The sequence below is a fragment of the Schistocerca cancellata genome, chromosome 4, assembly GCF_023864275.1.
Source record: "Schistocerca cancellata isolate TAMUIC-IGC-003103 chromosome 4, iqSchCanc2.1, whole genome shotgun sequence".
Classification (NCBI taxonomy): Eukaryota; Metazoa; Arthropoda; class Insecta; order Orthoptera; family Acrididae; genus Schistocerca; species Schistocerca cancellata.
The window spans coordinates 227,675,859-227,699,554 of NC_064629.1; the positions used below are offsets into that span (position 1 = coordinate 227,675,859).

Consider the following 23,696-nt stretch of genomic DNA (forward strand, 5'->3'; position numbering starts at 1 on the left):
ATGAGGAACGATTGTTTATGGATACTCTGTCTGACACGAAAATGTTTTTTTTTTCGTATTTGTAAGCAGCTTGCCACATGGGTACTTGAAATACTAAATGACTGTGTATAAATGGGACAATTTATTAAAATTCGAAAATCTGCAGTCAATATTTGCTATTTGCTCGAAATAAGTGCTATGTGTTTGTCGCAGATGCGTTGTTACTGGAAGATCAACAAGAAGGGGAATACGACTTTGTCATCAGGTTATGAAAGGCAAGCAAAACGCATCGGAAGTGGGTTGCAACAGCATGAAAGCCTGTTAACGCTATAATGTCGTTGCATCCCTCCGAAAAACGAAAAGTGATGACGACGACAGATCATATGAACTTGGTAGCTTCGCTATTTTGACAGCCGCTAAAACAAATTTCCTATCTGCGTGTCATCGCTGACCAATGAGACTACGACGCATGTATCAAAACCGGGGACACACTTCTATATCCGATTGGCCGCAGTTGACCAATGAGAAGCGTCGATTGATTGCACTTGCGTGCGTTGGTATTACGGGATTGGATGGCCGTGCTAAGTTGGAGCTTGAAGTTGGTGTGAGACGGCGTCGGATGGACATTTAGCAGGAGTAAATCGCAGTAACTTGGTTGTTTGATGGTAAAACGGGCTTGATATTGTAGCCAGCATGAAGTACTTCTTGCTGTGTGTGTTAGGTGTTCTGATATTTTCAGGTATGCATTTCGTATTCTTGGAAGAAAATTGAAATCTGTTTTGCCGGTTCCGTTTGCATGTTTTTTGAGTGTGTGGAATTATTTGCAAATTACATGCCGGTATTTACACGTTTCGTTTCGTACCTAACTCCGTTTCCATGCACGGATTTCTCCATTATGTATTCCTGAAGCGAACTGCCAAAGTTGTGCATCAGAAGTTTTGTGTACTGTGTATAGTTTTGTGTTTGGGGATTTTTAAACGACACAATACACACGGAAAAAAGCTCCCAATCCCGAGATGTGCAACTGCTTACATAGTTTGATGTGACTAGCGATGAATTTTGCTTTGTTTTGTTAATTTAGAAGCTAAAAATTTGTCTCTCCCGCAGGCACATGTTACGCTGAAAGTGAAGATGGTGAAGGGACGACAGTTGAGGCTGACCTAGGCTCTAGTAGAGAAGCTTCAAGAACAGGTATGTGAAGTATTCGCTTACTCATATATCAGAATACAGAGTCCACCTCGCACTAATCGGTCGGCCAAGTAATTTATCTAGTGTTCATCTAACATGTCCCTCGTGGTCTACTTTGTAAATTAAAATGTATGCAGAAGTACTGTTAATTAGTTTAAAGGACAGAAATGAGGCTGAAGCTATACATGGCAACAGCCACCCCCTCCCCCCATGTATCTAAACTACGTTTTCTTGAAAATAATTGTGGATGTTCTTCACTTTCAGATGATGAGGTTGTGCAGAGGGAAGAAGAAGCAATAAAGCTTGATGGGCTAAATGTAGCTCAGTTGAAGGAACTAAGGGAAAAAGCAGAAAAATTTACTTTCCAAGCTGAGGTCAATCGAATGATGAAATTGATAATAAACTCACTGTATCGTAACAAAGAGGTGAGAGGAATACACTTTGGTTTCATATAAGCAACTTTGTATATTAGTTAGGTCTGTAATAGCTGACACTAACAGAACTTCTTTTGTATAGATTTTCCTGAGAGAACTGATTTCCAATGCTTCTGATGCACTGGATAAAATTAGGTTACTGTCATTGACTGATCCTAATGCACTAAGTGCAACGAGTGACCTAGACATCAGAATTAAGGTAAGATCATTGCATTAAGTTTTTATCATTTTGTGCTCAGGAAGTAGCTAGTCATTGCCCAAATTTAAGTTTTTGATAATTTGCAATGGCATGGGAAGAGTGATAAAATTTGTATTCCTACAGTCAGTTTTAGTTGGCCAGTGAGATTGTAGGAGGCAGACAACTTGCTTCGTAATAATGAACATCTTTCATCTTGTATACCAAGCAGGCTAAAATATCCAACTTTATTCAAAATTTGAACTTTCAATCTGTGCTGAAATAAATTATCTACCTTCTTCCCCATCTTGCTGTAACCAGCACATTGCAATCCTGTCAGCAGTTATGGAAAAGGTTCCTGGTCTGCATTTAAATCTAGCAATATGACAAATGTGCGGAATATGTGTTTGGTAAAGATTTCTGTAAGGTCTGTCTGTATCTGTGTGTGTGTGTGTGTGTGTGTGTGTGTGTGTGTGTGTGTGTGTGTGTGTGTGTGTGTGAACTGGTTGCTATTCCAGCCAGCCTCAGCCTTCCACCCCCTCATTCTGCTGTTGTGTGTACACACGCCCACACTTCATTTCCTTCAAGATACAGTATGAATTACATGTGTGTTTCATTGTGCAACAACGGCAGTGTTAGTGAGGTTGTGTGGATATGTTGAGGGTGTGTTAGCAGCTAATTGTAACAAACTGCAGTGGGGGTAGTTTAAGGTAGTGTTCATAAACCTGTATAACTATCAATGTTCTCTACAGAATATTGAGAATGGCTTCAATTTAGTCTGAAGAACATCAAATTTTCAGTTTAGATGTGCAGAATCACTTGGACATCTCATTGGCTATACAAAATTATCATCCTATTAGGTGTCCAAAATATGTTATCAACCAATAGTGTTGGGGGAATAGATCTCTCTCACTGGCTCTATTGTAGCTCTTAAGCTTGAGTGTGTGTAATTAAATTTTGTGATGAAATGCCCTTACATTCAAAGAAAAAAGCTAAAATTTTCAGGTTTGTGTTCTTTAAAATGTTAGCATATTGCTGTTCCTAACCTTTGAAACTTAAAACTTTCACAGAATGGTCTATATTAGTGAGGTGAATTTTGTTTCAAGTGAACAAATGCAAGATTAATATTGGAACTCAATTTCTATTGAAAATATCAAGCTGTCAAAATTAGTAGAGTTTCTGCCCATATGGCTTTGCTGTCATGTGAAGTAAGCAGCATTTGTGCTGTCAGGTGTCTTAAGATTAGTCTGTTGATGTCCTATGTTTCTTCTGTGTTAGTACTATCTAAAGTGTTCTAATGGGTGGCTCTCAAATTTTCAGGCTGACAAGGAGAACCATATACTTCATATCACTGATACAGGGATTGGGATGACAAAGAATGATCTTGTCAATAATCTTGGAACAATTGCAAAATCTGGAACTGCAGATTTCCTCAGCAAAATGCAGGATGCTACTACCAGTGCCCAGGATCTAAATGACATGATTGGCCAGTTTGGTGTTGGGTTCTACTCTTCATTCTTGGGTATATTGCTGTACATTACTGTTATAGCCTGCTTTCGGTACCTTGGACAGAGTTTAGTGCTAATTAAATGTTGTTCGATATTTTCAGTTGCTGATAGAGTTGTTGTGACAACCAAGCACAATGATGACAAGCAGTACATTTGGGAGTCTGATGCTGGGAGCTTCAGTATAGTTGAAGATCCCCGTGGAGACACACTAAAGAGAGGAACTCAAGTCAGGTGTGTTATATTGGTGGTGGTGGTGGTGGTGGTGGTGGTGGTGGTGGTGGTGGTGGTGGTGGTGGTGGTGGTGGTGTATGTTTGGAAAGATATTATTAAAGAAGTATATTGACTTGCAAGAAATGGTGCACAGAAAATCATGTTTATATTGACTGATTATGCACTGACCATAAGTGGGTCAGGGGTCAACAGAAGTGTCCGATCCCACGGGTCGGCTTTGACCCGTGACGTAAGGGTGTTGTCATGTGTGTGACGTCATGACGGCGCGGAGTTTGGTTTGAGTGTGGCTGTCTCCAGTTCTGTTTTATCTTATTTTATTTACTTTTCTGATCTGTTCGTTCTATCTCGTGAGATTTTTTTAAAATTTAAAAATGCTTATTACTTATTTTAATTATGTTTCCTCCAATTTCTGTTTTAGTTTATTATATTTATCTTTCTGATCTGTTCGTTCTATCCCGTGAGATTTTTAAAAAAGACAAAAAACACTAATCAGCTACTGAAGCATCTTTATCTTCTATGGGTTGCTGGGGTTACGAGCCCTGGGGAGGTGGGTGGGTATTCATGCATGGCTGTCTTCACTTACACGTTGTAGCTACGCAAGGCGTCTAAATTTGTTTATATTTAGTTTGCCCCCCCCCCCCACCCAAAACACCCCATTTCCCGCGCTTGTCCCGTTAGTGTCATTAGGCTTCTTGTGGAAAGTGTGTGTGTGTGTGTGTTTTTGTTTCCGCCATATTTGTGACGTCATGGGTCAAAGCAGATGGGCGGGATTGGACGCTTCCGTATTTCCGTGGGTCAGATAAGTTATTGTACTTTTAAGTATTTAGGGCTGATGGTTATATACGCAAGTTGGGTAAAAATATGGAAACACCACAATAAATGGAAGTTTGGACATAAAAGCAGTTTCTAGCCAAGCCTGCAGGTTGCAATGTTGTATTTGACCACAAATGGCACATGTGAAATGTCATAAAGACAAAGTGTCAGTTGTCAGGACAGCATTTTGTGTAGTTGTCTATGTTAGAGCTAAATGTATTTGGCTGTGGGCATATTGTTGGTGCTTCTATTGTGGGTGTTCTTGTAACCATGGTAGCCATAATGTTCAGTGTTGAGAGGCACCATATTGAAAATTTATTACTTACAGGAAAAGTGGAAGAATGGTCATTCACTAACTCACAATTTGGAAAAATGTGTTGTGATGACAGGCAGTCATTAAAGAAGTTTGTGATGGAAAAACAAGGGGACTGCTGAATAGAATGTTGCATTCATGAATCCTGTTGGCAGCAGAACATGAAGGGAGCCAAATAAGCTGGGAATTACAGGGTGATCCAACAGGAAAACATGGTACTGAAGCCATAAAACCTGCACTATGGAGCAATAGAGGGGTTATTTGGTCAGATGCTTATTGCTTCACCATTCCCAACTTTTGGCAGAGTTTGCACCAGGAGTGAAACATGATGGGGTTAAATGATACGGGCAACCATATCATGGTATTCCATGGGCTCTATTGTTACCCTTGCAGGTCGCATTACTCCCAAGAATTGACGATTTTGGGTTGTTTTTGGTCCATCTGATGGCACAGTGCTTGTTTACCAGTGATTGAGGTGTGTTTAAAGATGACACAGCCACTGTTCAGATATCATCATTCAGGACTGGTTTTGAGAGTATAATGAAGTATCATCTCTCTCCTAGCCACAAGTTTCTTGATTTCAATATTATTTAGCCTCTGGGGGTCAATTTTGGAGAGAACGATGCAAGATTCCCACCCATTTGTCATAGTTACCTGAACCTGCCACTATTTTGCAGGAAGAATGGTATAAGATGCCCTTGAAAATTATCTGTCCATTCAGAGAGGACTGGAAACTATTTTGAATGTCAGTGATTTACCTGCACTGCATTAGACATGGTAATGTGTTGTGATCTTGGTGTTCATATTTTTTTTTGTCTTGCCCCCTATACATTTTTACAGCTGTAACAAAAATCTAGAGCTGACTGTAGTTACCATCTTGGTGTTAACTATATTAATTCAAGGAAAGTGTAAAGGAAGCTATTTACATTCACATCTATATCTTCACTCCACTAACCACCTTAGTGTGTAGTGGAGAGAGCTTCTGATACCACTTCCCCCCTTTCCTGTTCCATTCACAAATGGCACAGAATGTCAGTGAAGTTCCATACGAGCTCTCTAATTTTCTTGTCACAACACATTTCGTGAAATGTGTAGGAGAAAGTGTAATACATTGCCCAGCTCTTTCTGGACACATAGCGTTGCTAGCTTGGTTACAAATATGCTGAAAAAGTGGAGATTTAAAATTTTCACTGTGTATGGTGAGCTGTTAGTAGCCACGAAAGTGAAATGAAAAATAATGCTATGATTGAGCTAAAATCTATTGGTAGGGTAAACTGTTACCATGCTCATTTATTTAATTAACCACACAAACAGAAGTAGGTTCATTGTTTTTGTTCGTATCATCCGTTGGCTTCCGTTGCCAGTAATACTTTCACTGAATCCCAAGGTCTCCAGGTCTAACACCATCTGACTGAGTTTTGGTTAACAAAAGGGTATCATACCTTGTAGCTTACCATCTAGCACTGCCATCCATGCATTCAATTCTTTTGCTTTTTATTACAGTGGTCACATGCAGTTCATTACAGTGTGGATTTTTTAAAATTAAATTTACAGCACAGGTCAGAAGATTGTCTGAATACCTTCTTCGTCTGAATACCTTCTTCTCGAAGCTTATAATTGCTCCATCTTTGTGCTCAGCTACAAATGCTAACGCTGGCCACAGTTGTCTTGTGCACAAGGAGTTTTGTTGTCCGATTAGTATACTTCATGTCACAAGATGATTGAAGGAGCATATAACAGCCCCATACATTCATATTGTGAGGATAGTACTAGTTCGTAGAAGTTGGAGTTAATCAAGAGGTGTATAGGTGGCCGTTTCTCCTCTGCTTTCAATGAAAGTGCGATGAGAGGGGTGAGGAGGAGGAGGAGAATATACTAAATTCTCATTTTTACCAGTTGTTTGACACAATGTATTGATATAGGTTTCTTCCTTAAAGATGGTAAACATATTTCTAGTTTACTAGAGGAAGTAACAAAGTGATTGGTGAATGGGATACTTTTTCTGGAAGAATGAGCTTCAAATTACTGCCAACTGTATCCATTTAGATTATTTACTTTCTCATAGGCTTTGTTTAAATTGTTATAATGGATGCTTCAACAGGCAACTGCAGCTTACTGGCTGGAACTTTGTATTTACAGTAGCATGTGACAAATGGTGTAATGCAGGACGAAAGTACCTCATTTTTTGCATGTATTGTAAACTGCAGTGATGTGTACTCCTAACATTTGATTATTGACAATTTTAACTTGAGGAAAGTACTAAGGCAGTATCTGTTTTGTGCCTGTTACAAGGAATTCTGGAGACAGGTCACCTTGATGATAACTTATTATAATTGAACACTTTCTATTATGAGTGCACACGTTCAGTAGATCTGCTGCTGTAGCATAATAGTATGTTAACAGTGTTATGAGTAGACACTGAATCAGTTTGCAATTAATGCTGACACTGTAAGATATGTGCCTGCAAATTGCATTACATAAAATCTTACCACAAGGTACTACAGGGAACCATTGGTGTATAAATAATCCTTCTGGTCTGTTACAGCCTTCATTTGAAAGAGGAAGCCTTCGATTTTGTGGAACAGGATACAATTAAAAACCTTGTGAAGAAATATTCTCAGTTCATTAACTTCCCCATCTATCTTTGGACAAGCAAAGTAAGTTTACAGAAACATTGAATTATGTGAATTTCAGTTTAACTTGAATGAAATTTCACTGAAGGATATTTTACAAATCTGGAATGGCTCATAAATTTTATTGAATATAATATATTGTTAATGAAGTTTTTTTTCTCTCACCTTATGTCATATGTTCTTTCATGTACATGATGCACGGTCAATAAATAAACAAGTGTTACCACTGTTAGGCTTGTTGCATAAGTTTGACTTCTCTCCTATAGAGCACTGTTCTGTAACTGTTCACATTTTAGAATCAACATTGGCAAAATGTACAGTTTCAGAACAGTAGTAATTTTGCTAAACTACTACTAACAGGATGGGTTTGCTGTGAAATTGGAAGTTCCATAAATCAGCCCTTTGTCACACGGCACTACATGCATGCTAGTTTTATAGATCTCATCAAGAGATGTCTCGAGTTGTGCAAAATACACATTGTAATCACAGGACTGCCCTGCTGTTTCAAGTAGTAAGTTGTACTGAGCTTAAAAGTGACGGGCAGTGTACTTTGTTCCATTCTAAATCCATGCTTTTATGTGGTCTTAGTATTTTGAATACTGGCACCTTTCTCATGAAATGTGCTTGCTTATTCTTAATAGTAAGGTAGTAGCTTTCAGATTCTGAATTATTGGAGAAACTGTCTGGGCATTCTGCTTGATGATACTTTCATATTTAAAAAATCATTAATAATAAATAATTGAGTGGCATTTAGTATTATATTAATCTGTATTCTATGTCTCATCGTTAGTCTGGATAAAATGTATGTAATGCGTATTTTGACTTTTAGTTAAGGTGTTTCTGGATATAGTAATATTTCTTATATCTGTGATCTCTTTTGGACATAGCTGAAGAACAGACAGAATTTTGCTCTTGCAGCCACAGTGATTAAAGATGCAAAAAGTAAGATTTTAGCTACCAGTGGATATTGACTTATGTTAATGGGGCAAGTAGAAAATTTGTGCGGAACTGGGCTTCAAACTTGGGTCCCCTACTTTGAGCCCCAATGCAGCACAATTTTTCAACTTGACACATTGATATAAATCAATGTATTCTGGAAGCTAATATCTTTAGTTTCTTTGTGTCAATATTTCACACAGTTGCATGCTTGCTAAGCACCCATTGTCATTAGTTTTTCTAATAAAATATGTCAATGATTGGGTAATTTCAGCTTTAACCAGCATTATTACTTTTTGTATTGTTACTGTTTTCACCCCTGTCCCTTTGTATATGGTTTCGTCCAGAAACACGAAGTTTGCACATATTAGTACCAAGGCAGTCTTCACTAAAGATAAGCAGCATTGGACAATTTTCCATTGAGAAGTGGTGCTACTTATTTGTTGTACCAGAAACATGGCCCTTGACTTGTTATGTGTTGCAAATTGCCACATGAGGTGGCATTCTAGCTAATTTGTTTATCCATGTAAATGTTTATCCTTTTCATTGTTTGTCTTGGTGTTCTGGTATATTTCAGAAAAAGTTTTCTAAATTTGTTCATCATAGTTAAGCAGTAATTGAGACTTTAGATTAATTGTTTAGGTAACGGTATTCAGTCCTTTGTGCCAATTAACTGTGAATTTGAAAAAGGCTGAACAAATACATACATGAAGGATTTAACAGCACAATGGTAGGTGTCAGAAGGGAATGGGGGAGGGAGACACGGAAAATACAGTAGAAATTTTTAAATAGAAAATAGGTTGTAAAGTTTTGTTGGCTTAATTATAATGGTGCTTTAAATCTATGGTGATTTCAGTTTTAGTACTAATATTGCTAATCACAGGCTTTGATTTTTAACATGGTATTCTCATACTTGTAATGAGGAATGATGTGGAAATAATCCAGTGTATGTGGTTGAAGATGTGCAACTGTGTGTGTGATACTCTTACACAGTGAACATTGTATACTGTATTTACCGGAGTATGATGACCCTGAATATAAGACCCCTTTTTTCTCTCTCCAAGAGGCTCCTTGGGAAACACATATTTTTAGCATATTCTGACTAACCAAAATTACAAATTTTCATCGACTTAAGGCATCCGCCTAAAACGTTTGTTACATGTACTCCAAACTTTATTCATTTGTCTGCATTTTGATAATACAAGGAGAAACAAACAAAAAAATTGTTTACATAAATTTTTATCTTCACTGCATTTTTGTTTAGCTAGCATGTTGTATGTGGTATCACCTTTAAATCATAATCCTAACAGGACAGCTGTGAAACTTAAATCTTCATTGTCACAAATATTTGGCTGTTGCTTCTGAATATTTTGAGATATCTGAGGTGGTTTCAGTGGGACCTGAGGTTACAGCTTTTTTTTCCCAAGTAAATAGATTGTGCTTCGATACAGTACTGATGTGATGTTGCAATATCTCTTGCTTCTGAGCACATTGTCTGCCCACCAATTTCGTATTGGCTGTGTAGAACCAACAACTGACACATTTCTCATAATGGATGTCAACAAAATTGCTGCACTAAGTACCTAAGCATGCCGCTAGCTCCAGTCTATATTTTTACCATCTCCTGCAGTACTGTGGGCTGTTGAGTATTTGTCTAATTTTAAAGTCTTCTTGATTCCAAGTAAAAATGGATTCAAGCAAACTGCAGTTTAAACATGATAGGTGTTCATAAAAGCCAAAGTTAAACATTCTTGTTGTAGTTCTCCCTTCTCAGCCAAGCTGGTGCTATTGTTCCCTTCCAGCCATATGGTAGTGCTGTGCTTGAGCAACAGTGAAGCACAGACAGAAATATCTATTAGGGAGCAGGTCTTATGTGACTGTAACTAGTATGTAAATCAAAGATCACAATCAAGATTCAGTCCAGTTCTCAAACTTCCATTCATCCCGTGATCTAGTGACATCTGTTTGTACTGTATCCACAAGGGGTCTTTCTGCCATAATTTATTCTTCTGATAACAACTGCTGTCAGTTTAATGTGATTTTTGTTTGTTAAGCATTCAATTTTTGATTAATTTTCTTCCTATTCCATCTGAATATCATCTTGTTCTAAAGCTGGTAACATATTCCAAGGTGTGAAGTCACTGATTCTCATTTGTAACCCACTTGGTAAATCGTTGAAGTTTTTTATAACCAAATAAAATACTGACTTGGGATCAGAATCGAGTAAGTTTTTGATGCACAACATTTTTGTGTTTGAGAGTCACCCTTGCTTAAATAGCAGCATAAATCTGCGTATATGGTATCCTTAGATAAATGGATACTTTCATTGCAAACCCGTACAAATATAACAAAAGTTTGTAAGTTGATAGAATTTAATGCCATTTCCTCCCATATTTGTAACACTATAAATTTTTAAGCAGAGCATTATATTGTTGTATCTAGTTCAGAGTGTCTTGGCTATCCCTCGCACCAGTGCTGCAAGTCAAATAGCATATGATTTTTCGAGCGAGATTGATATGGTATTGAGTGCTTTGGTGTAGTGGGAAATCTTAAGCCTATTCGAACACAAGTGTTGTTTGCTATGCCCTATTCTTCAGAATTCTTGAAAATAAGTTTGTATGAAACTTCAGCAAACAATGCAAAAACATTGACCTCAGCAAAAGTAGTTTAAACTGTGAATGCTGGACTACCCCCTAATTTTTGAATGACAAATTTGTGAATACAGAACTTGCACTCAACACTGCATGTATTTTACTAGGGCCAGAAAAATTTTACAATAGCAAAATTTTGTTTAATGTGGGATCGTGCAAAAGTGGTGCTTCTACATAGTGTCGCAAAATTTGACCTTTTCCAGTAACAAAAGGTTTGAGGGCAATTTGCTAATATTTGTAAGCACCAAAATGAGATTTTGACTGTTTGTTTCTGGTGTAACATACTATGTGACATCGAACAAAAATAACCTACTGCCAACAAACTTTTTCGGGAAACAGCTTTAATCCCCAATGTGACATTGAACAATACTATTGTGCAACAAATAATACCAAAAATGACACAGTATGGAGAGATCTGTAATTTGGCGCCCCCCAGTTAAACTGCATACTTGGAGAGCATTCAAGCAAAAATAAGAAATCTCTCAAATACTGCATTTAAGTTTTGCAGACAGTAAGTCTACATGGCGTTAGCTTCTGTGAGCCACCCACAGGCCAAGGCACATATGACACAAGGAAGAATTTAAATCGGGCTGCTTTAATAGTAAAATTGATTGCTTCACAATCACTTCCATTGGTTTTGCCATTTTGCAAACCACTTACCACTTGCCAACATAACTTAGATCTTGGGGTACACAACATATGTGGCTGTCACTGCAAACTGTAGTCGCAAAATAAAAAATAATAATATTGACTAAATGTTAAAATAAACTTCAGTGGTCTTTCTTACCACCAGAAACATGCTTGCATGTCGTGTACTGTACAATGGTTTGCTGATAACAAGCAAACAGAGCAGGTGTCATTATGATTTATGTATTTGTGGAGCTAAAGTGGTGTATTTGGTGGGTTTTGTAGTAAGTCATGTAATGGACTCCATTGAAGTTTTTGTAGTTTATTTATGATATGTATATGAACAAAAACTCACATTGGAGAATTGTCCATTATCATATATACTTTTCCTGAATGAACTTTGCAGCTTGTTTTTGACAAAGTATGTTAAATATGGGAATAGTTTAAATGGGGCACAGATGTAAACAATATTATGCTAAAGATCAGTCAGATATTACAGCCTGGCACTCACATTATGCTGCAACACATCACAACTGGATTCATCTATTGAGTGAGGTGGTGCAATGTTTACCGCGCTGGATTATCATTTGGGAGGATGATGGTGAATGTCCCTATGTGGCCATCCAGATTTATCTCCTATTTTCTTCACATCACTCCAGGTGAATGTCAGGCTGTTTCTTTGCGAAGGGTACGGCACGGCACAGTTGATTTACTTCCCCACCTTTCATAACCCAAGCTTGTGCATCTGTAATGACTGCGCTGTGTATGGGACATTAAACTCTAACCATTCATTTGTTCAACCTAATGTAGACTAAACATAGAGCTATGTGACAAATCAGTGTGATACAAGAAGAAAAATTCTGGGTTGGGAGGGAGTAGGTACAATATAGCTCTCAACAAAGTTTTAGTATTTATAATTGCATAATACAAAAATTTGCAGTTTAATTGGTGCATTATTTTAGGTATGGTCTGAAACGGGGGAAATGTGAAATCACTGAAAACACTACTACCTGTGTACCAAATTAAGATTCCTTCATTATTATGGAAAAAGAAATTTATGGCGTTGAAACCAGCATGAGATGGGGTAAATACTTCAGGCAGAGGTGAAGGAAAAACTGAAACATACTGGGTTGTCTCAACCAGCATGAGATGGGATAAATACTTCAGGCAGAGGTGAAGGAAAAACTGAAACATACTGGGTTGTCTCTACAAACAAAGCTAACAACTTGTATGACCACAGATCCATGCGAGTGAGTGTTAGAATTCTTGTTTTGGCCATGGAGTGATAGTGATGAACTCTATTAATGCTGACATGGCAGAGGCTCTAAGTCTACTTAGGGTGGTAGGCCTCGACCATGTAGATATTCTAAACAGACAACTTGATTCAAAATTTTGTGTAATGCGCACCACCAGGAAATGTGGACATTGTCTTCAGATCAATAAGACATTTGACAAATACAGAGAGCAGACAGCTGTTTCTGAGGTGTTAATGTATCAGGAGCATAATGTTGGAGAACTTTGAAGTTATGGGTTTATTTTGAAAACTTGACAATGGAGTGTTGTAGCAGATCTATTTTACTTTTAATTGATTAGATTTTAAGGGTTTAACATAAACGATTTATTTTTTCATTAAATTAAATAAATGTGGTCTGTGATACCAAAATGTGAGGGATGCGTAAATCTTCATTTTAAATGTAAAACTGAAAAGCAAATTGCATAAAAACAAGGAACATAGGGTACTTCAAAAATAAGCAGTCAAACTATACAAAAATTAGCCAAAATTGGCCATTCAATAAAACAATATCTTCCTGTTCCTGTAAATTACCAAAAGATGCTGTTTTATATTATTAGTGTACAGTGTAATGGCAGATTACATGTACCTTCCATTGTCTCTGAGGTCTGAATGTTGCTGTTCTTACAAAATTTGATGAAATTGTTACTGTCAGTGTTTGAAGACTGTTTTCATAAGGTAGATATGCAGTTCAGGGCAATGTATTTTTCCAGGTATCATTGCTGTTCATTTTTACCTTTCGGTACGACATGAATGTCATTAGCTCCATGTTGTACTTGCAGGTTTAGCCCTGTTCCATGCTGTACAGATATTTGTTGCAGATATTTGGTTGTCTTCTGTTAGTAGATCAATACCAAACATTCATAAAGTTTATGGAGAAAACACTTGCCTGATTGGTTGGCTTTTGGTGTATAGAATATTTTACTCAAGTTTATATTTTCAGACAATCAAAGTTGAAGAACCAGTTGAACCAGATGAGGCAGAAAAAGAAGAAAAGAAAGAAAATGAAGTGGAAGAAGATGATGACGATACTGAAGTAGAAGAAGAAAAGTCTGAAGAAAAACCAAAGACAAAGAAAGTTGATAAAACTGTTTGGGACTGGGAAATTTTAAATGATAATAAGCCTATCTGGACTCGAAAGTATGTACTTAAAAAGTTATTATTTTACCCTACTAGTGTAAAACGTGAAACACACAGCCTCTTAGACTGTTCTCAATTTGTACAAAATCACTGTCATATTATGAAATATTGTAAGTGCAAGAGTCACCTGCAGCTCTTGGCTGAGTAGTGATGCTTCTATAATTTTTGTTTCATTGAAGGTAATAATTTGTTGTTCATTTGCTACAGTTACTACCTTTAACTGTGGCAGTATTCTACTTAACACAGTATTAGGACTCTCCCTGAAAACACCTGTTTTTATTTCCAATTACAAAAACGGGTTTGGCCAGGGAGAAAAGAAACAATCAACTTCATGAATATGTCTAAGGTGTACATTAGCCTTGGATTCATATGTTGACACAGTGTTGCAGTGTAACAGTGTTTCTTTAAAATGGAAAAATCTTGAACAATGTTTAATGTTACACATTTTTGCTCTTGGCTGTTAAGTGTAACGAACAAATCCTGTGTTCATTTTTAACTGCTGTTCTAATGAAGCCCATGAAACAATATTTAATGATGCTTAAATTGTTTAAAATTGCAGGCCAGCTGATGTACCTGATGATGAATACAATGAATTTTACAAGTCTCTCACTAAGGATACGAAGAATCCATTAACAAAAATCCATTTCATAGCGGAAGGTGAAGTTACTTTCAAATCGTTATTGTTTGTACCCCAGACACAGCCTGGAGAAAGTTTCAATAGATACGGCACAAAGACTGACAATATCAAGGTTAGTGAATTATGTCGTATTGTAACTACAAAACATGCTCATGCTTCTGATTCTCACTTCTGTTTATGATCTTCCTGTTTCTCTGCCATTTATTAACATAAAATTTTCAGCTGCCAATTCTTTGTTACACATACTAGTATGATTATCTGCTGTAAGTTTTTAAATTTAGTTTTCATAGTTATAACAGGGCTACAGAAATACTGGTGCCTGTTGCTGAAAATGATTAATAACAAAGCAGCTTTGATGTCGTTCTCTGTTCATACTACTGTACTCCTTGCCAAAAAATATATATGTAGTTTGTAAAGAATTTGTTTCAAATCAATATGGCAGATATTGTGCTTCTCAGCATGTGAGTAAAGAATGGTAATAGCTAGGGACTGGAAAATGTAGTATCTACTTTTGACGAAATTTGCAGCTAACATTTTTGTGATTGGATGCACGAATTTAAAAGCTTGTCACACTATGTGTGTGAAGACAAAGCCTTAGTGCTGTGCTTTGAAATAGACTGATTTTTTACTGGTAAACTTTTGACTGCATAGTTTGCTTTCCTCTGAACTTAAATAGTCTCTTAAAGCCTTTTTTCTTTTGACTGCATTCAAGCTTTCAACAAATGATCATTCTGTTGAGAAGCAGCAGCATTTTCCCCACCAGAGAACTTGAATGCATCTCAGATTTAAGGTTTAACATTTTCCTGTGCAAAGCAAAATCTGCAGACTATTGATGCTTCCTGGACATTCATAGCTGTGCTACCCATACTTCACATTGCTACAGATAGAACTGACAAGGTGCTTAGTATGGAATTAAAACAGAAGATAACTCCATTCACATGTTAGTGGAGAAATTGTCACATTCTAAATATGCCAACAAGTTTTGTTTTCCTGTGACTACAGTGTACAGTGCAAGCACTATATATTGTCAGAAAGGTGTAAATGTAAATGAACGAAAAAGTGGGGAAACAACCACACCTCCCTCTTTGACAGGGCAGTGTCCTGCACTTAAGTTCTGCAAAAGCAGAACTGATACAGGGAATGCTGATCTCTTCTGGTGTTGAGGGTTGTGACTGAAATCTGTGACAGACTAGTCTTTTCATATATTTCAAACTAAGAAAAGACAATGAGCTAGAGAATGGCCACTAGACATTTTCTTGCTGAGTTTGGCAGTGTATTGTAACTAATGTAGTTAGACTGACCTCTAGTAGTATTTGGTGCAGCCACAGTTAAAAACTCCCACCACTCAAAACCTGTTCCTTAAAATGTCCTAATTATATCAGGTTTTGAACTTACACTGGCAGACAAGTGTTTCTTTGTTGTAAGATGCTAGGTCCCATGACTGAATACTAGTGTGGGACATGGCATGTATCGTATACAGACCACTCTGATGTCCACAATTAGCTTGGCAATGGAGAATAGTGCCTTGTATGAAACTTCCTGGCAGATTAAAACTGTGTGCCGGACAGAGACTCTAACTCGGGACCATTGCCTTTCGCTTTTTATTTTGCAAACACTTCTGTTACCCACATTAAAATAAAACTTTGACTATCTTTGGTAAAAAAAATGGATACAATACATTGAGGTAGCATCTATTAGATAATTTTGCCTTTTCACATTTTGTCAGGATTAACATCATATCGAAAAATATGAATTTCTTCAGTCCTTAGTACTAACATAATCTCAGTGAACAAATTCTGTGACTGCTGATAACATATTCTGTTTGCTATAGTGACTGAGACATAATGCTCTGAAAGTGTACACCAGGGACTTCATTTTTTGTAGTGTGTTGAGAAGAGACGTTTAAGGAATAAAGTGAAATAGTAAATCAATCCAACTGTTTGGCTCTTGCCAAAGTTCAGCAGTAACATGCTTAAAAATAGGTGTTTTATCACAGTATTATGGATGATGATGATGATGATGATGAAGGGGGAGTGGGGGAGAGGAGGCTAGGGTTTTTGGGGAAATACACAAAAGTACTATAGATGGGTAAAGGCACAAAATAACATTGAAGGGGATGCAGAACCTACATTCTTTTGTTACCAATATTTATTGTGGTCCAAAGATAGTATCTATTTTCCACATTGCTGTTTCGTAAGTCATTTCATTCAGCAACAGAGTTAGTGTTTTAATTAACCCATTAGTTTTACAAATATTAGTGGTACAGTTTTATACAGCAGACAAACTTTCATAGGTTTATCAGGAATTGTCATTGAATGTCTCTTGGGTGGAAATTGCAGGGATCAGTTCATTGATGCAAGTAACCATCTCAACTGTGTTCATTTTTAGGTTAAAATCTACATTTGATATTGCAATAATACTTATGTAAGGCAAGACAAAACTGGTAAATAAACAGAGTATTGTGATCTAGACTGTTGATTTTAACGTAAAAATAGCAGGAGATTGCTGCAATCCAGACAATGTTTAACTGTGTGCTCATTCTCTCTTCCCCATCTCCTTCCACTGTTTAATACCTCGCATTTACTAACACCATTTATACTCGTCCTCCCCAACTGCCTTTTCCCCACCCCTACTCCCCTATAATCTTATGTCCACACATTTATTCAGTGCTTAGGTGCAACTCTGCTTCACTTACTTTGTGATATAGAAGAGTGCAAAATTCTTTCTTTGCCCATTGTAGGCATAGTAAAAAGGTTAGATATTTGCTAGCCACCCATCCCATATTTCCCCCTTACAGTTCTGTTAATAGCTTTGTATTTGATACCTACAGTTACCCTGCTGGGTGCCTAAGACAAAGATTCTTTCCTTATCAGAAGGTACACCAGCAATGAAGCAGCATATCAATTCATTACATACTTCATTTAGTATTAGGTAACAGTTCACATGTACTTAGTACAAGGGTCACTGTTGAACATCTTAGGAAACCTTTGTCTCTATCTGTTTGGTAGAGTTTGTGATGCCTCATACTCATAAACAAATTTCTCACATATTATTCGATGTATTGCTCTTCTTTGGACTAAAGTAGAGATTCAGAATGTACTTCATCATATTCTTAGATCTTAATCAGTGCTTTGTAATCTCAGTATTTCAGTGCAACTTGCTTTGTGCTTCATGTGTTGGATAACCACCATTACACCTCCAAAATTTCTCCTGATTATTAAAATGGTGAATATGAAGAATTTAACAACCGAATGTTCAGTTTACATTTTTGTGGTAACCTAATTTACCTGCATACTGTTATCACTTATGCATACATATTTTGCTTGAAACCTAATTCAAATGTTGCCCTTGGATGGCATTTTTTCTTCTCATTTTGGCTTTCTCCTTTCTCCATCTGTCCCAGTACTGCAAACCACTATGAAATGCGGGACAGAGGTTATGCTACAAAATTATCCTAAAAATGTGCCATCATGTTTTAATACAAATCATAAAAGATAGGTAAGCAAAAACCTGTTTTTATTCAATACAATTAAGACAATATATTAACAGTACTCCTTAATTTTTCAGCTGTATGTGAGACGTGTTTTCATCACCGATGAGTTTAATGATATGATGCCAAATTACTTGAACTTTGTTCAGGGTGTAGTAGACTCTGATGATTTGCCACTTAATGTCTCCAGAGAAACACTTCAGCAGCATAAACTTATCAAAGTAAGTCTAGAGTACATCAGATACTAGTTACTCCACTTAAATTTGTCCATTGAAATTTATCACTAACTCTTCCTTCCCTGAAGGTAATCAAGAAGAAACTGGTTCGCAAGGCTTTGGATATGTTTAAGAAAATTGAAAAGAAAGATTATGAGAAATTCTGGAAAGAGTACTCCACAAATATTAAACTAGGTGTCATAGAAGATCCTTCCAACCGTACAAGGCTAGCAAAGCTGCTTATGTTCCATTCATCCCATGGACCTGAAATGACCTCTTTGTCTGACTATGTGAGCCGAATGAAGGAGAAGCAAGAACAGATTTTCTACATTGCTGGAGCCAATCGTAAAGAGGTAAACTTGTACTAACAAGCACTAATAGTTATAAGGGAAAACAGTAACAACCTCATTGTTGCTGAGGCTTCAAACCTCAGTACAATTCCTTCTCCTTATGTTGTTCTTGTCTTGCCATGTTGTCATAACTTGAATTAGTGGGTTACGTTTGGTGGTCTAAAGATTGATCACCACTATCATTGTTGCTGCAACAGCAGAATTCTTCTATTACTAATTATAAGGTACACATTATTTTGCAGGTTGAAGATTCTCCATTTGTTGAACGTTTATTGAAGAAGGGGTATGAGGTTCTATATTTGACAGAAGCTGTGGATGAATACTGTATATCTGCACTGCCTGAATTTGATGGAAAGAAGTTCCAAAATGTGGCCAAAGAAGGCTTTTCTCTTTCTGGAGATTCAAAATCCAAAGAGAAACTTGAAAATATAAAGAAGCAATATGAGCCTCTCCTAAATTGGCTCAATGACAAAGTACTTAAAGATCAGGTAATTATCTCTATTTAATATAGCAGAGCGCTTCATTTCTAGTACAGTTCACAAGGTTTAGTCTTGAGATAACAACTTGGTTAATTTACAGATCTCGAAGGCTACTATCTCGGAGAGATTGTCTGGATCACCTTGTGCTTTGGTTGCGGGTATGTTTGGATGGACTGGAAATATGGAACGCTTAGCTATTTCTAATGCTCATCAAAAGTCTGATGATCCACAGAGAAGTTACTATCTTAACCAGAAGAAAACTTTGGAAATCAATCCACGCCATCCTTTGATCAAGGAACTTCTGAGGAGAGTTGAAGAGGATCCTAGTGACCCCACAGCCAAAGATATGGCTTTGATGATGTTCCGTACAGGTAAGAGTAATTTAAATGCTTATAGGTGCTCTGTTTGTTAGGGTCATTTCCTTTCTTTAATTTTATTGGACTATAAGTAGATTTGACACTGTTGCACATGGTTTTTCCTGCTACAGGCTTTGCAAAATCATCTGTAAGTAGTGGTGTACATACAAAATATTGGTGCTATAGAGGCTAATGGAACTGTCTTCTGTCTTCTTCCAAATGAAGATGAATCGTGTTTGGGGGAGGGGGGGGGGGAGAAGAAGAGTGAGAGGAATCTGGTGGTGTCATTAAAGATGGATTTAATAGCAATAAAAAGGGCTTGCATTGCTGTAGAATAGGCTATGGTTTGACATAGGAATCTATGGATACAAACTAGTTGCTGATAGTAAGACTGAATGCTGTAAATAGCATGATCTGTGGGGGGGGGGGGGGGGGGGATGATTATCTTCAGAACAGGTGGGTACTGAAGCTGACATGTAAACTAGCAAAATAAGTGCAGAGCTCTCTAGGTCTGCTTGCCGATTGGATATCTTAGCATGAAAAGTATGTGGTAAAAATAGAGATTACAACTAGCCTCATACTTACTGCTGGGTTTACACAGTCGGTGAAAGAGCAGTGGCCAGACATGTTTCAAAGGAATATTGTCATTCTCTTTCATCAGTATATCATTACCTCCAAAATCATAACTCGTTTGGCAGACATAGGAAAATATTTTGATAACAAAGGTCATTATTTTAAGCTGTTAGGTCCCAGCCTAACCACAGTATTGTGATTTGTTTAATATTTTGAAGATATGTGGCAACAAATAGTATTAATGTAACTTTGAGAGTGAAACTGTCTTAATCCATCATAACCTAGGCCATGGACTAAGCTACAGATAAGTGTCACCACAACCAGGTGTTTTAGATTGCACATTCATCTTGTAACCAAACTATCACATTCAAAGTTAACAGCATAATTTCAATCACCCATTTGGTTGCCATGTAAAAAGTCATTTATTACAATATGAAAGCATTTGTTACTTTAAAGTTCATGTTGTGGACATAAATTGTCCGTACCTTCAGAATTTGTGCTACATAGTATCAGTGAAACTCCCAATACAGTTGTGCCCTAAAATTCTAACTACTATTGATTGACCATGACTGTAATCAACAAAGTTAAAATTGATAACACAAACTAAAAGTCTAAATAATGTACTTTGCAGGAGGGACATTTAATTTTCTGTGTGTACACAATCAGCACATGTTTTTTTCTTAAATATAAGGATGAAAAACTAGTGTGCAGATTAATTGTAATAGGGTTTGTACTGCTCTGCATCCAACAGCAGTAGATGCCCGCAGCTCGTGGTCTAGTGGCTAGCATTGCTGCTTGCGGATCACAGGGTCCCGGGTTAGATTCCCAGCTGGGTCGAGGATTTCTTCTTCCCAGAGACTGGGTGTTTTTGTCCTCTTCATGTAATCATCATTCCGGTAGTGCTGAGACTGAAAATGGAAAGATTTGGACCTTGTGCAGGCACTGATGACCATGCTGTTGAGTGCCCCACAAACCACCACCACCACCACCACCAATCATCATCATTAATCATCCAACATTAGACCATGTTATAGCATAGCATTGTTGTGGCTACATTCTGTGACACATCAGCAGCATGTTAGATGTGTAGTATAAACCACCTGATAACTTGTTAATTATGGCTAAAACTTCTCATTATCACATGTACAGTTAAAGAAAAACTGAACATTATTGAAGAAGCAGAGAAAACTGAAAACGGTGTAGTGAAAAGGAAGTATGATGCGAGAGAGTTGTTCGCAACTGGTGTAAAACAAAATGCGGCTTAAAGAAGTGAACAGTAGTCACCAGGCTTTGTGTGCAGATCTCAAAAGAAGACTCTGTGATTGTGTAGATGAGAATCAATGAAATTGATGTGTGGTGGCCAGTGAAATGTGCTAACTCAAAGCATTAGCTGTAACTGAAGATCTAGGTATGACTGGTTTCAAAACTAGCAGTTGCCTGTAAAGGTTTTTAATTGAAATGTATTAGGATTCCAGGCAGTTAAGAGGAAAACACAGTGAATTTTTATCACTATGTGATAAATTTGTGCTACAAACATTCCTATACACCACCCAAATTGGTTACATGGGTCAAATGCCACCCTTTTGATATGCTGCTTGATAATACCATGAACAGGAAAGGGGAATCCAGCATCTGATACAAACTGGTGAAATTGAGCAGCAGAGCTGTACAGTGATGTATGTAAATGGTGATGAATGAAAGCTACAACTTTGTGACTTTTTTAAAAGGGAAACTAGTCAAAAAATATTGGCAAGAGTGAATCTGAAAGGGGTAGAGTACAGTAACTTTTCGCAACATCACCATAGTATGCAACTTAATTTATGTAAGATGATGGTCCTGGACAGGTTCCATAGCCATAAGTGTGGTAAAAGTTACAAAAAGGGAAAACTGTATTGGTTATTATCCTTGGATGCCGAACATGAAAGATTACCCCTATTAAACAAGGTAAAAATGTCAACTTCAGCAGCAATAGTGTAATCTGTGAATATGACAGCCATGTATTTTTCGAATGACAAAATTGGGGAAAAAACTTGTCTTACACTAGGGTAAGTATAACACTGAGTTTTGAAATATATTCCAGAATTCTAGTGTTATTTACTTAATTCTAAACTTACTTCTGGGGGCTGTGACATTACTTAATATGTAGTACAGAAAAGTGGGAGGTATCTGCCGTTCCCAAAAAAGTTATTTACATATGTACACATTAATGAAACCCTTCAAAAATTTTCTTATTTGTATTGAAAATCTGGGTCTGTATGGAGCAAAATTTTGTTGCAGAACATTAGTTTCTGTGTTTCAGCATTTAATAATTATAGATTACATTCATAAAGCAGGGTAACTGGAAGACTTCATATTTTGGTGTTATTTTCATCTGAATGATACAAAGAACTTGTTTTTGTATAGTAAGGAGAGGGGGAGATAGTTTGTTCGTGGTTATGACTACTTTCTAATACACATTTTCTTGCAGCAACCTTGAGATCGGGATACATGTTGAGAGATACAACTGATTTTGCTGAGAGCATTGAAGTCATGATGAGGAAGACACTTGGTGTTCCCGAGTCTGAAGAGGTAAGATTCTTGTGGAACAGTGGCACATTGTACACGATGTTTGTTCTATTAGTAATTACTTCAGCATCGTATCTACACACTGCAGTACTGCAGCCAAGCAGTGTGTGTGTGTGTGTGTGTGTGTGTGTGTGTGTGTGTGTGTGTGTGTGTGTGTGTGTGTGTGTGTGTTTTCCCAACTGAGCTTGATTTGGTGGAAAATGAGATTGTGAGTTTCCTTGCGTATCAGTTAACTGCTCCAGGTTAACACTTCTTTGGCAGTTGTTAAATATTTCTTAGATTTATACACTTCTGAATAATTGTTTTGGACAGATATCTTAAGGCACACACTTTAGAACAGTCTAAAGTCTTTTATATAATATTGCCGTTTTTGTGTAGTGTTGGCTAGGACTACTGTATTATGAGCAAATCTAGAGTTAAGACTTTTCCCATTTACTATAATTCCCCTTCCTTTCAAAAAAATTTGGGCACAGTCACTTCAGGGACTGTTAGAAATAGATTTGGACAAGTCACTCTGCTTTACTCCTCTTCTAATGAAAAACTCTTCAGTGTTTCATGCTAAGCTGACAGAAGCGAAGTTTTCATAGATGTTACATAGTATGTTTATATACCTTGTTTCCACTCCTTGTTTGATCAGTAACCCAACTGCAGTATGGCTGACAGAATCAAAACCCTTTAAAAAATCTAGAAAAGTGTTACATATTTATTGGCTCAGCTAATTGTCACACAGTGTGTTAGGGTGTATGGTAAATTTTTGTGAAGTAACCACTGTGGAAGCCAGCTTGTTCTGTAGATAGCAAGCAGTAAAGTGATTGGGCAGTAATTCTTCAAATCGTGGGTACTTCCTATTAGTGTAGGGCTATGTTTGCTTTGTTCCATTAGGTTGAGATGGCTTTTAGCATACAAGCACTAAGATTTTTAACCAGATTTTTGTTTCTTCAGTAATAACTTCGGGTACTTAATTTGCCAGATCATCGTGACTCACTGTTTTGCGAGGAGTTCTGGGACTTCCATCTTAATTTGCTTAAGTCATTCTCATGGTTAATGAGATGTTAAGTGGCCTTTATTGCTGTCAGTTGCTGTTACTTCTTTTATGAATCATAAACTTTCTT

General features: G+C 37.2%; 1 protein-coding gene across 1 annotated transcript in view; it reads left to right on the plus strand.

The window, feature by feature from the left end:
• The first annotated feature begins 538 nt into the window (after positions 1-538).
• The window catches only part of LOC126183860 (endoplasmin-like), a 30,410-nt gene continuing 7,252 nt past the window's right edge, over positions 539-23,696 (plus strand). Inside the window, exons 1-14 of the mRNA XM_049926152.1 lie at positions 539-718; positions 1,087-1,170; positions 1,432-1,592; positions 1,684-1,800; positions 3,097-3,298; positions 3,386-3,515; positions 7,187-7,298; positions 13,723-13,919; positions 14,479-14,668; positions 18,124-18,267; positions 18,351-18,614; positions 18,854-19,099; positions 19,191-19,461; positions 22,487-22,587. Coding sequence (XP_049782109.1) covers positions 673-718; positions 1,087-1,170; positions 1,432-1,592; positions 1,684-1,800; positions 3,097-3,298; positions 3,386-3,515; positions 7,187-7,298; positions 13,723-13,919; positions 14,479-14,668; positions 18,124-18,267; positions 18,351-18,614; positions 18,854-19,099; positions 19,191-19,461; positions 22,487-22,587 — 2,265 coding nt within the window. The 5' untranslated portion in view covers positions 539-672. The remainder of the gene's footprint in view (positions 719-1,086; positions 1,171-1,431; positions 1,593-1,683; positions 1,801-3,096; positions 3,299-3,385; positions 3,516-7,186; positions 7,299-13,722; positions 13,920-14,478; positions 14,669-18,123; positions 18,268-18,350; positions 18,615-18,853; positions 19,100-19,190; positions 19,462-22,486; positions 22,588-23,696) is intronic.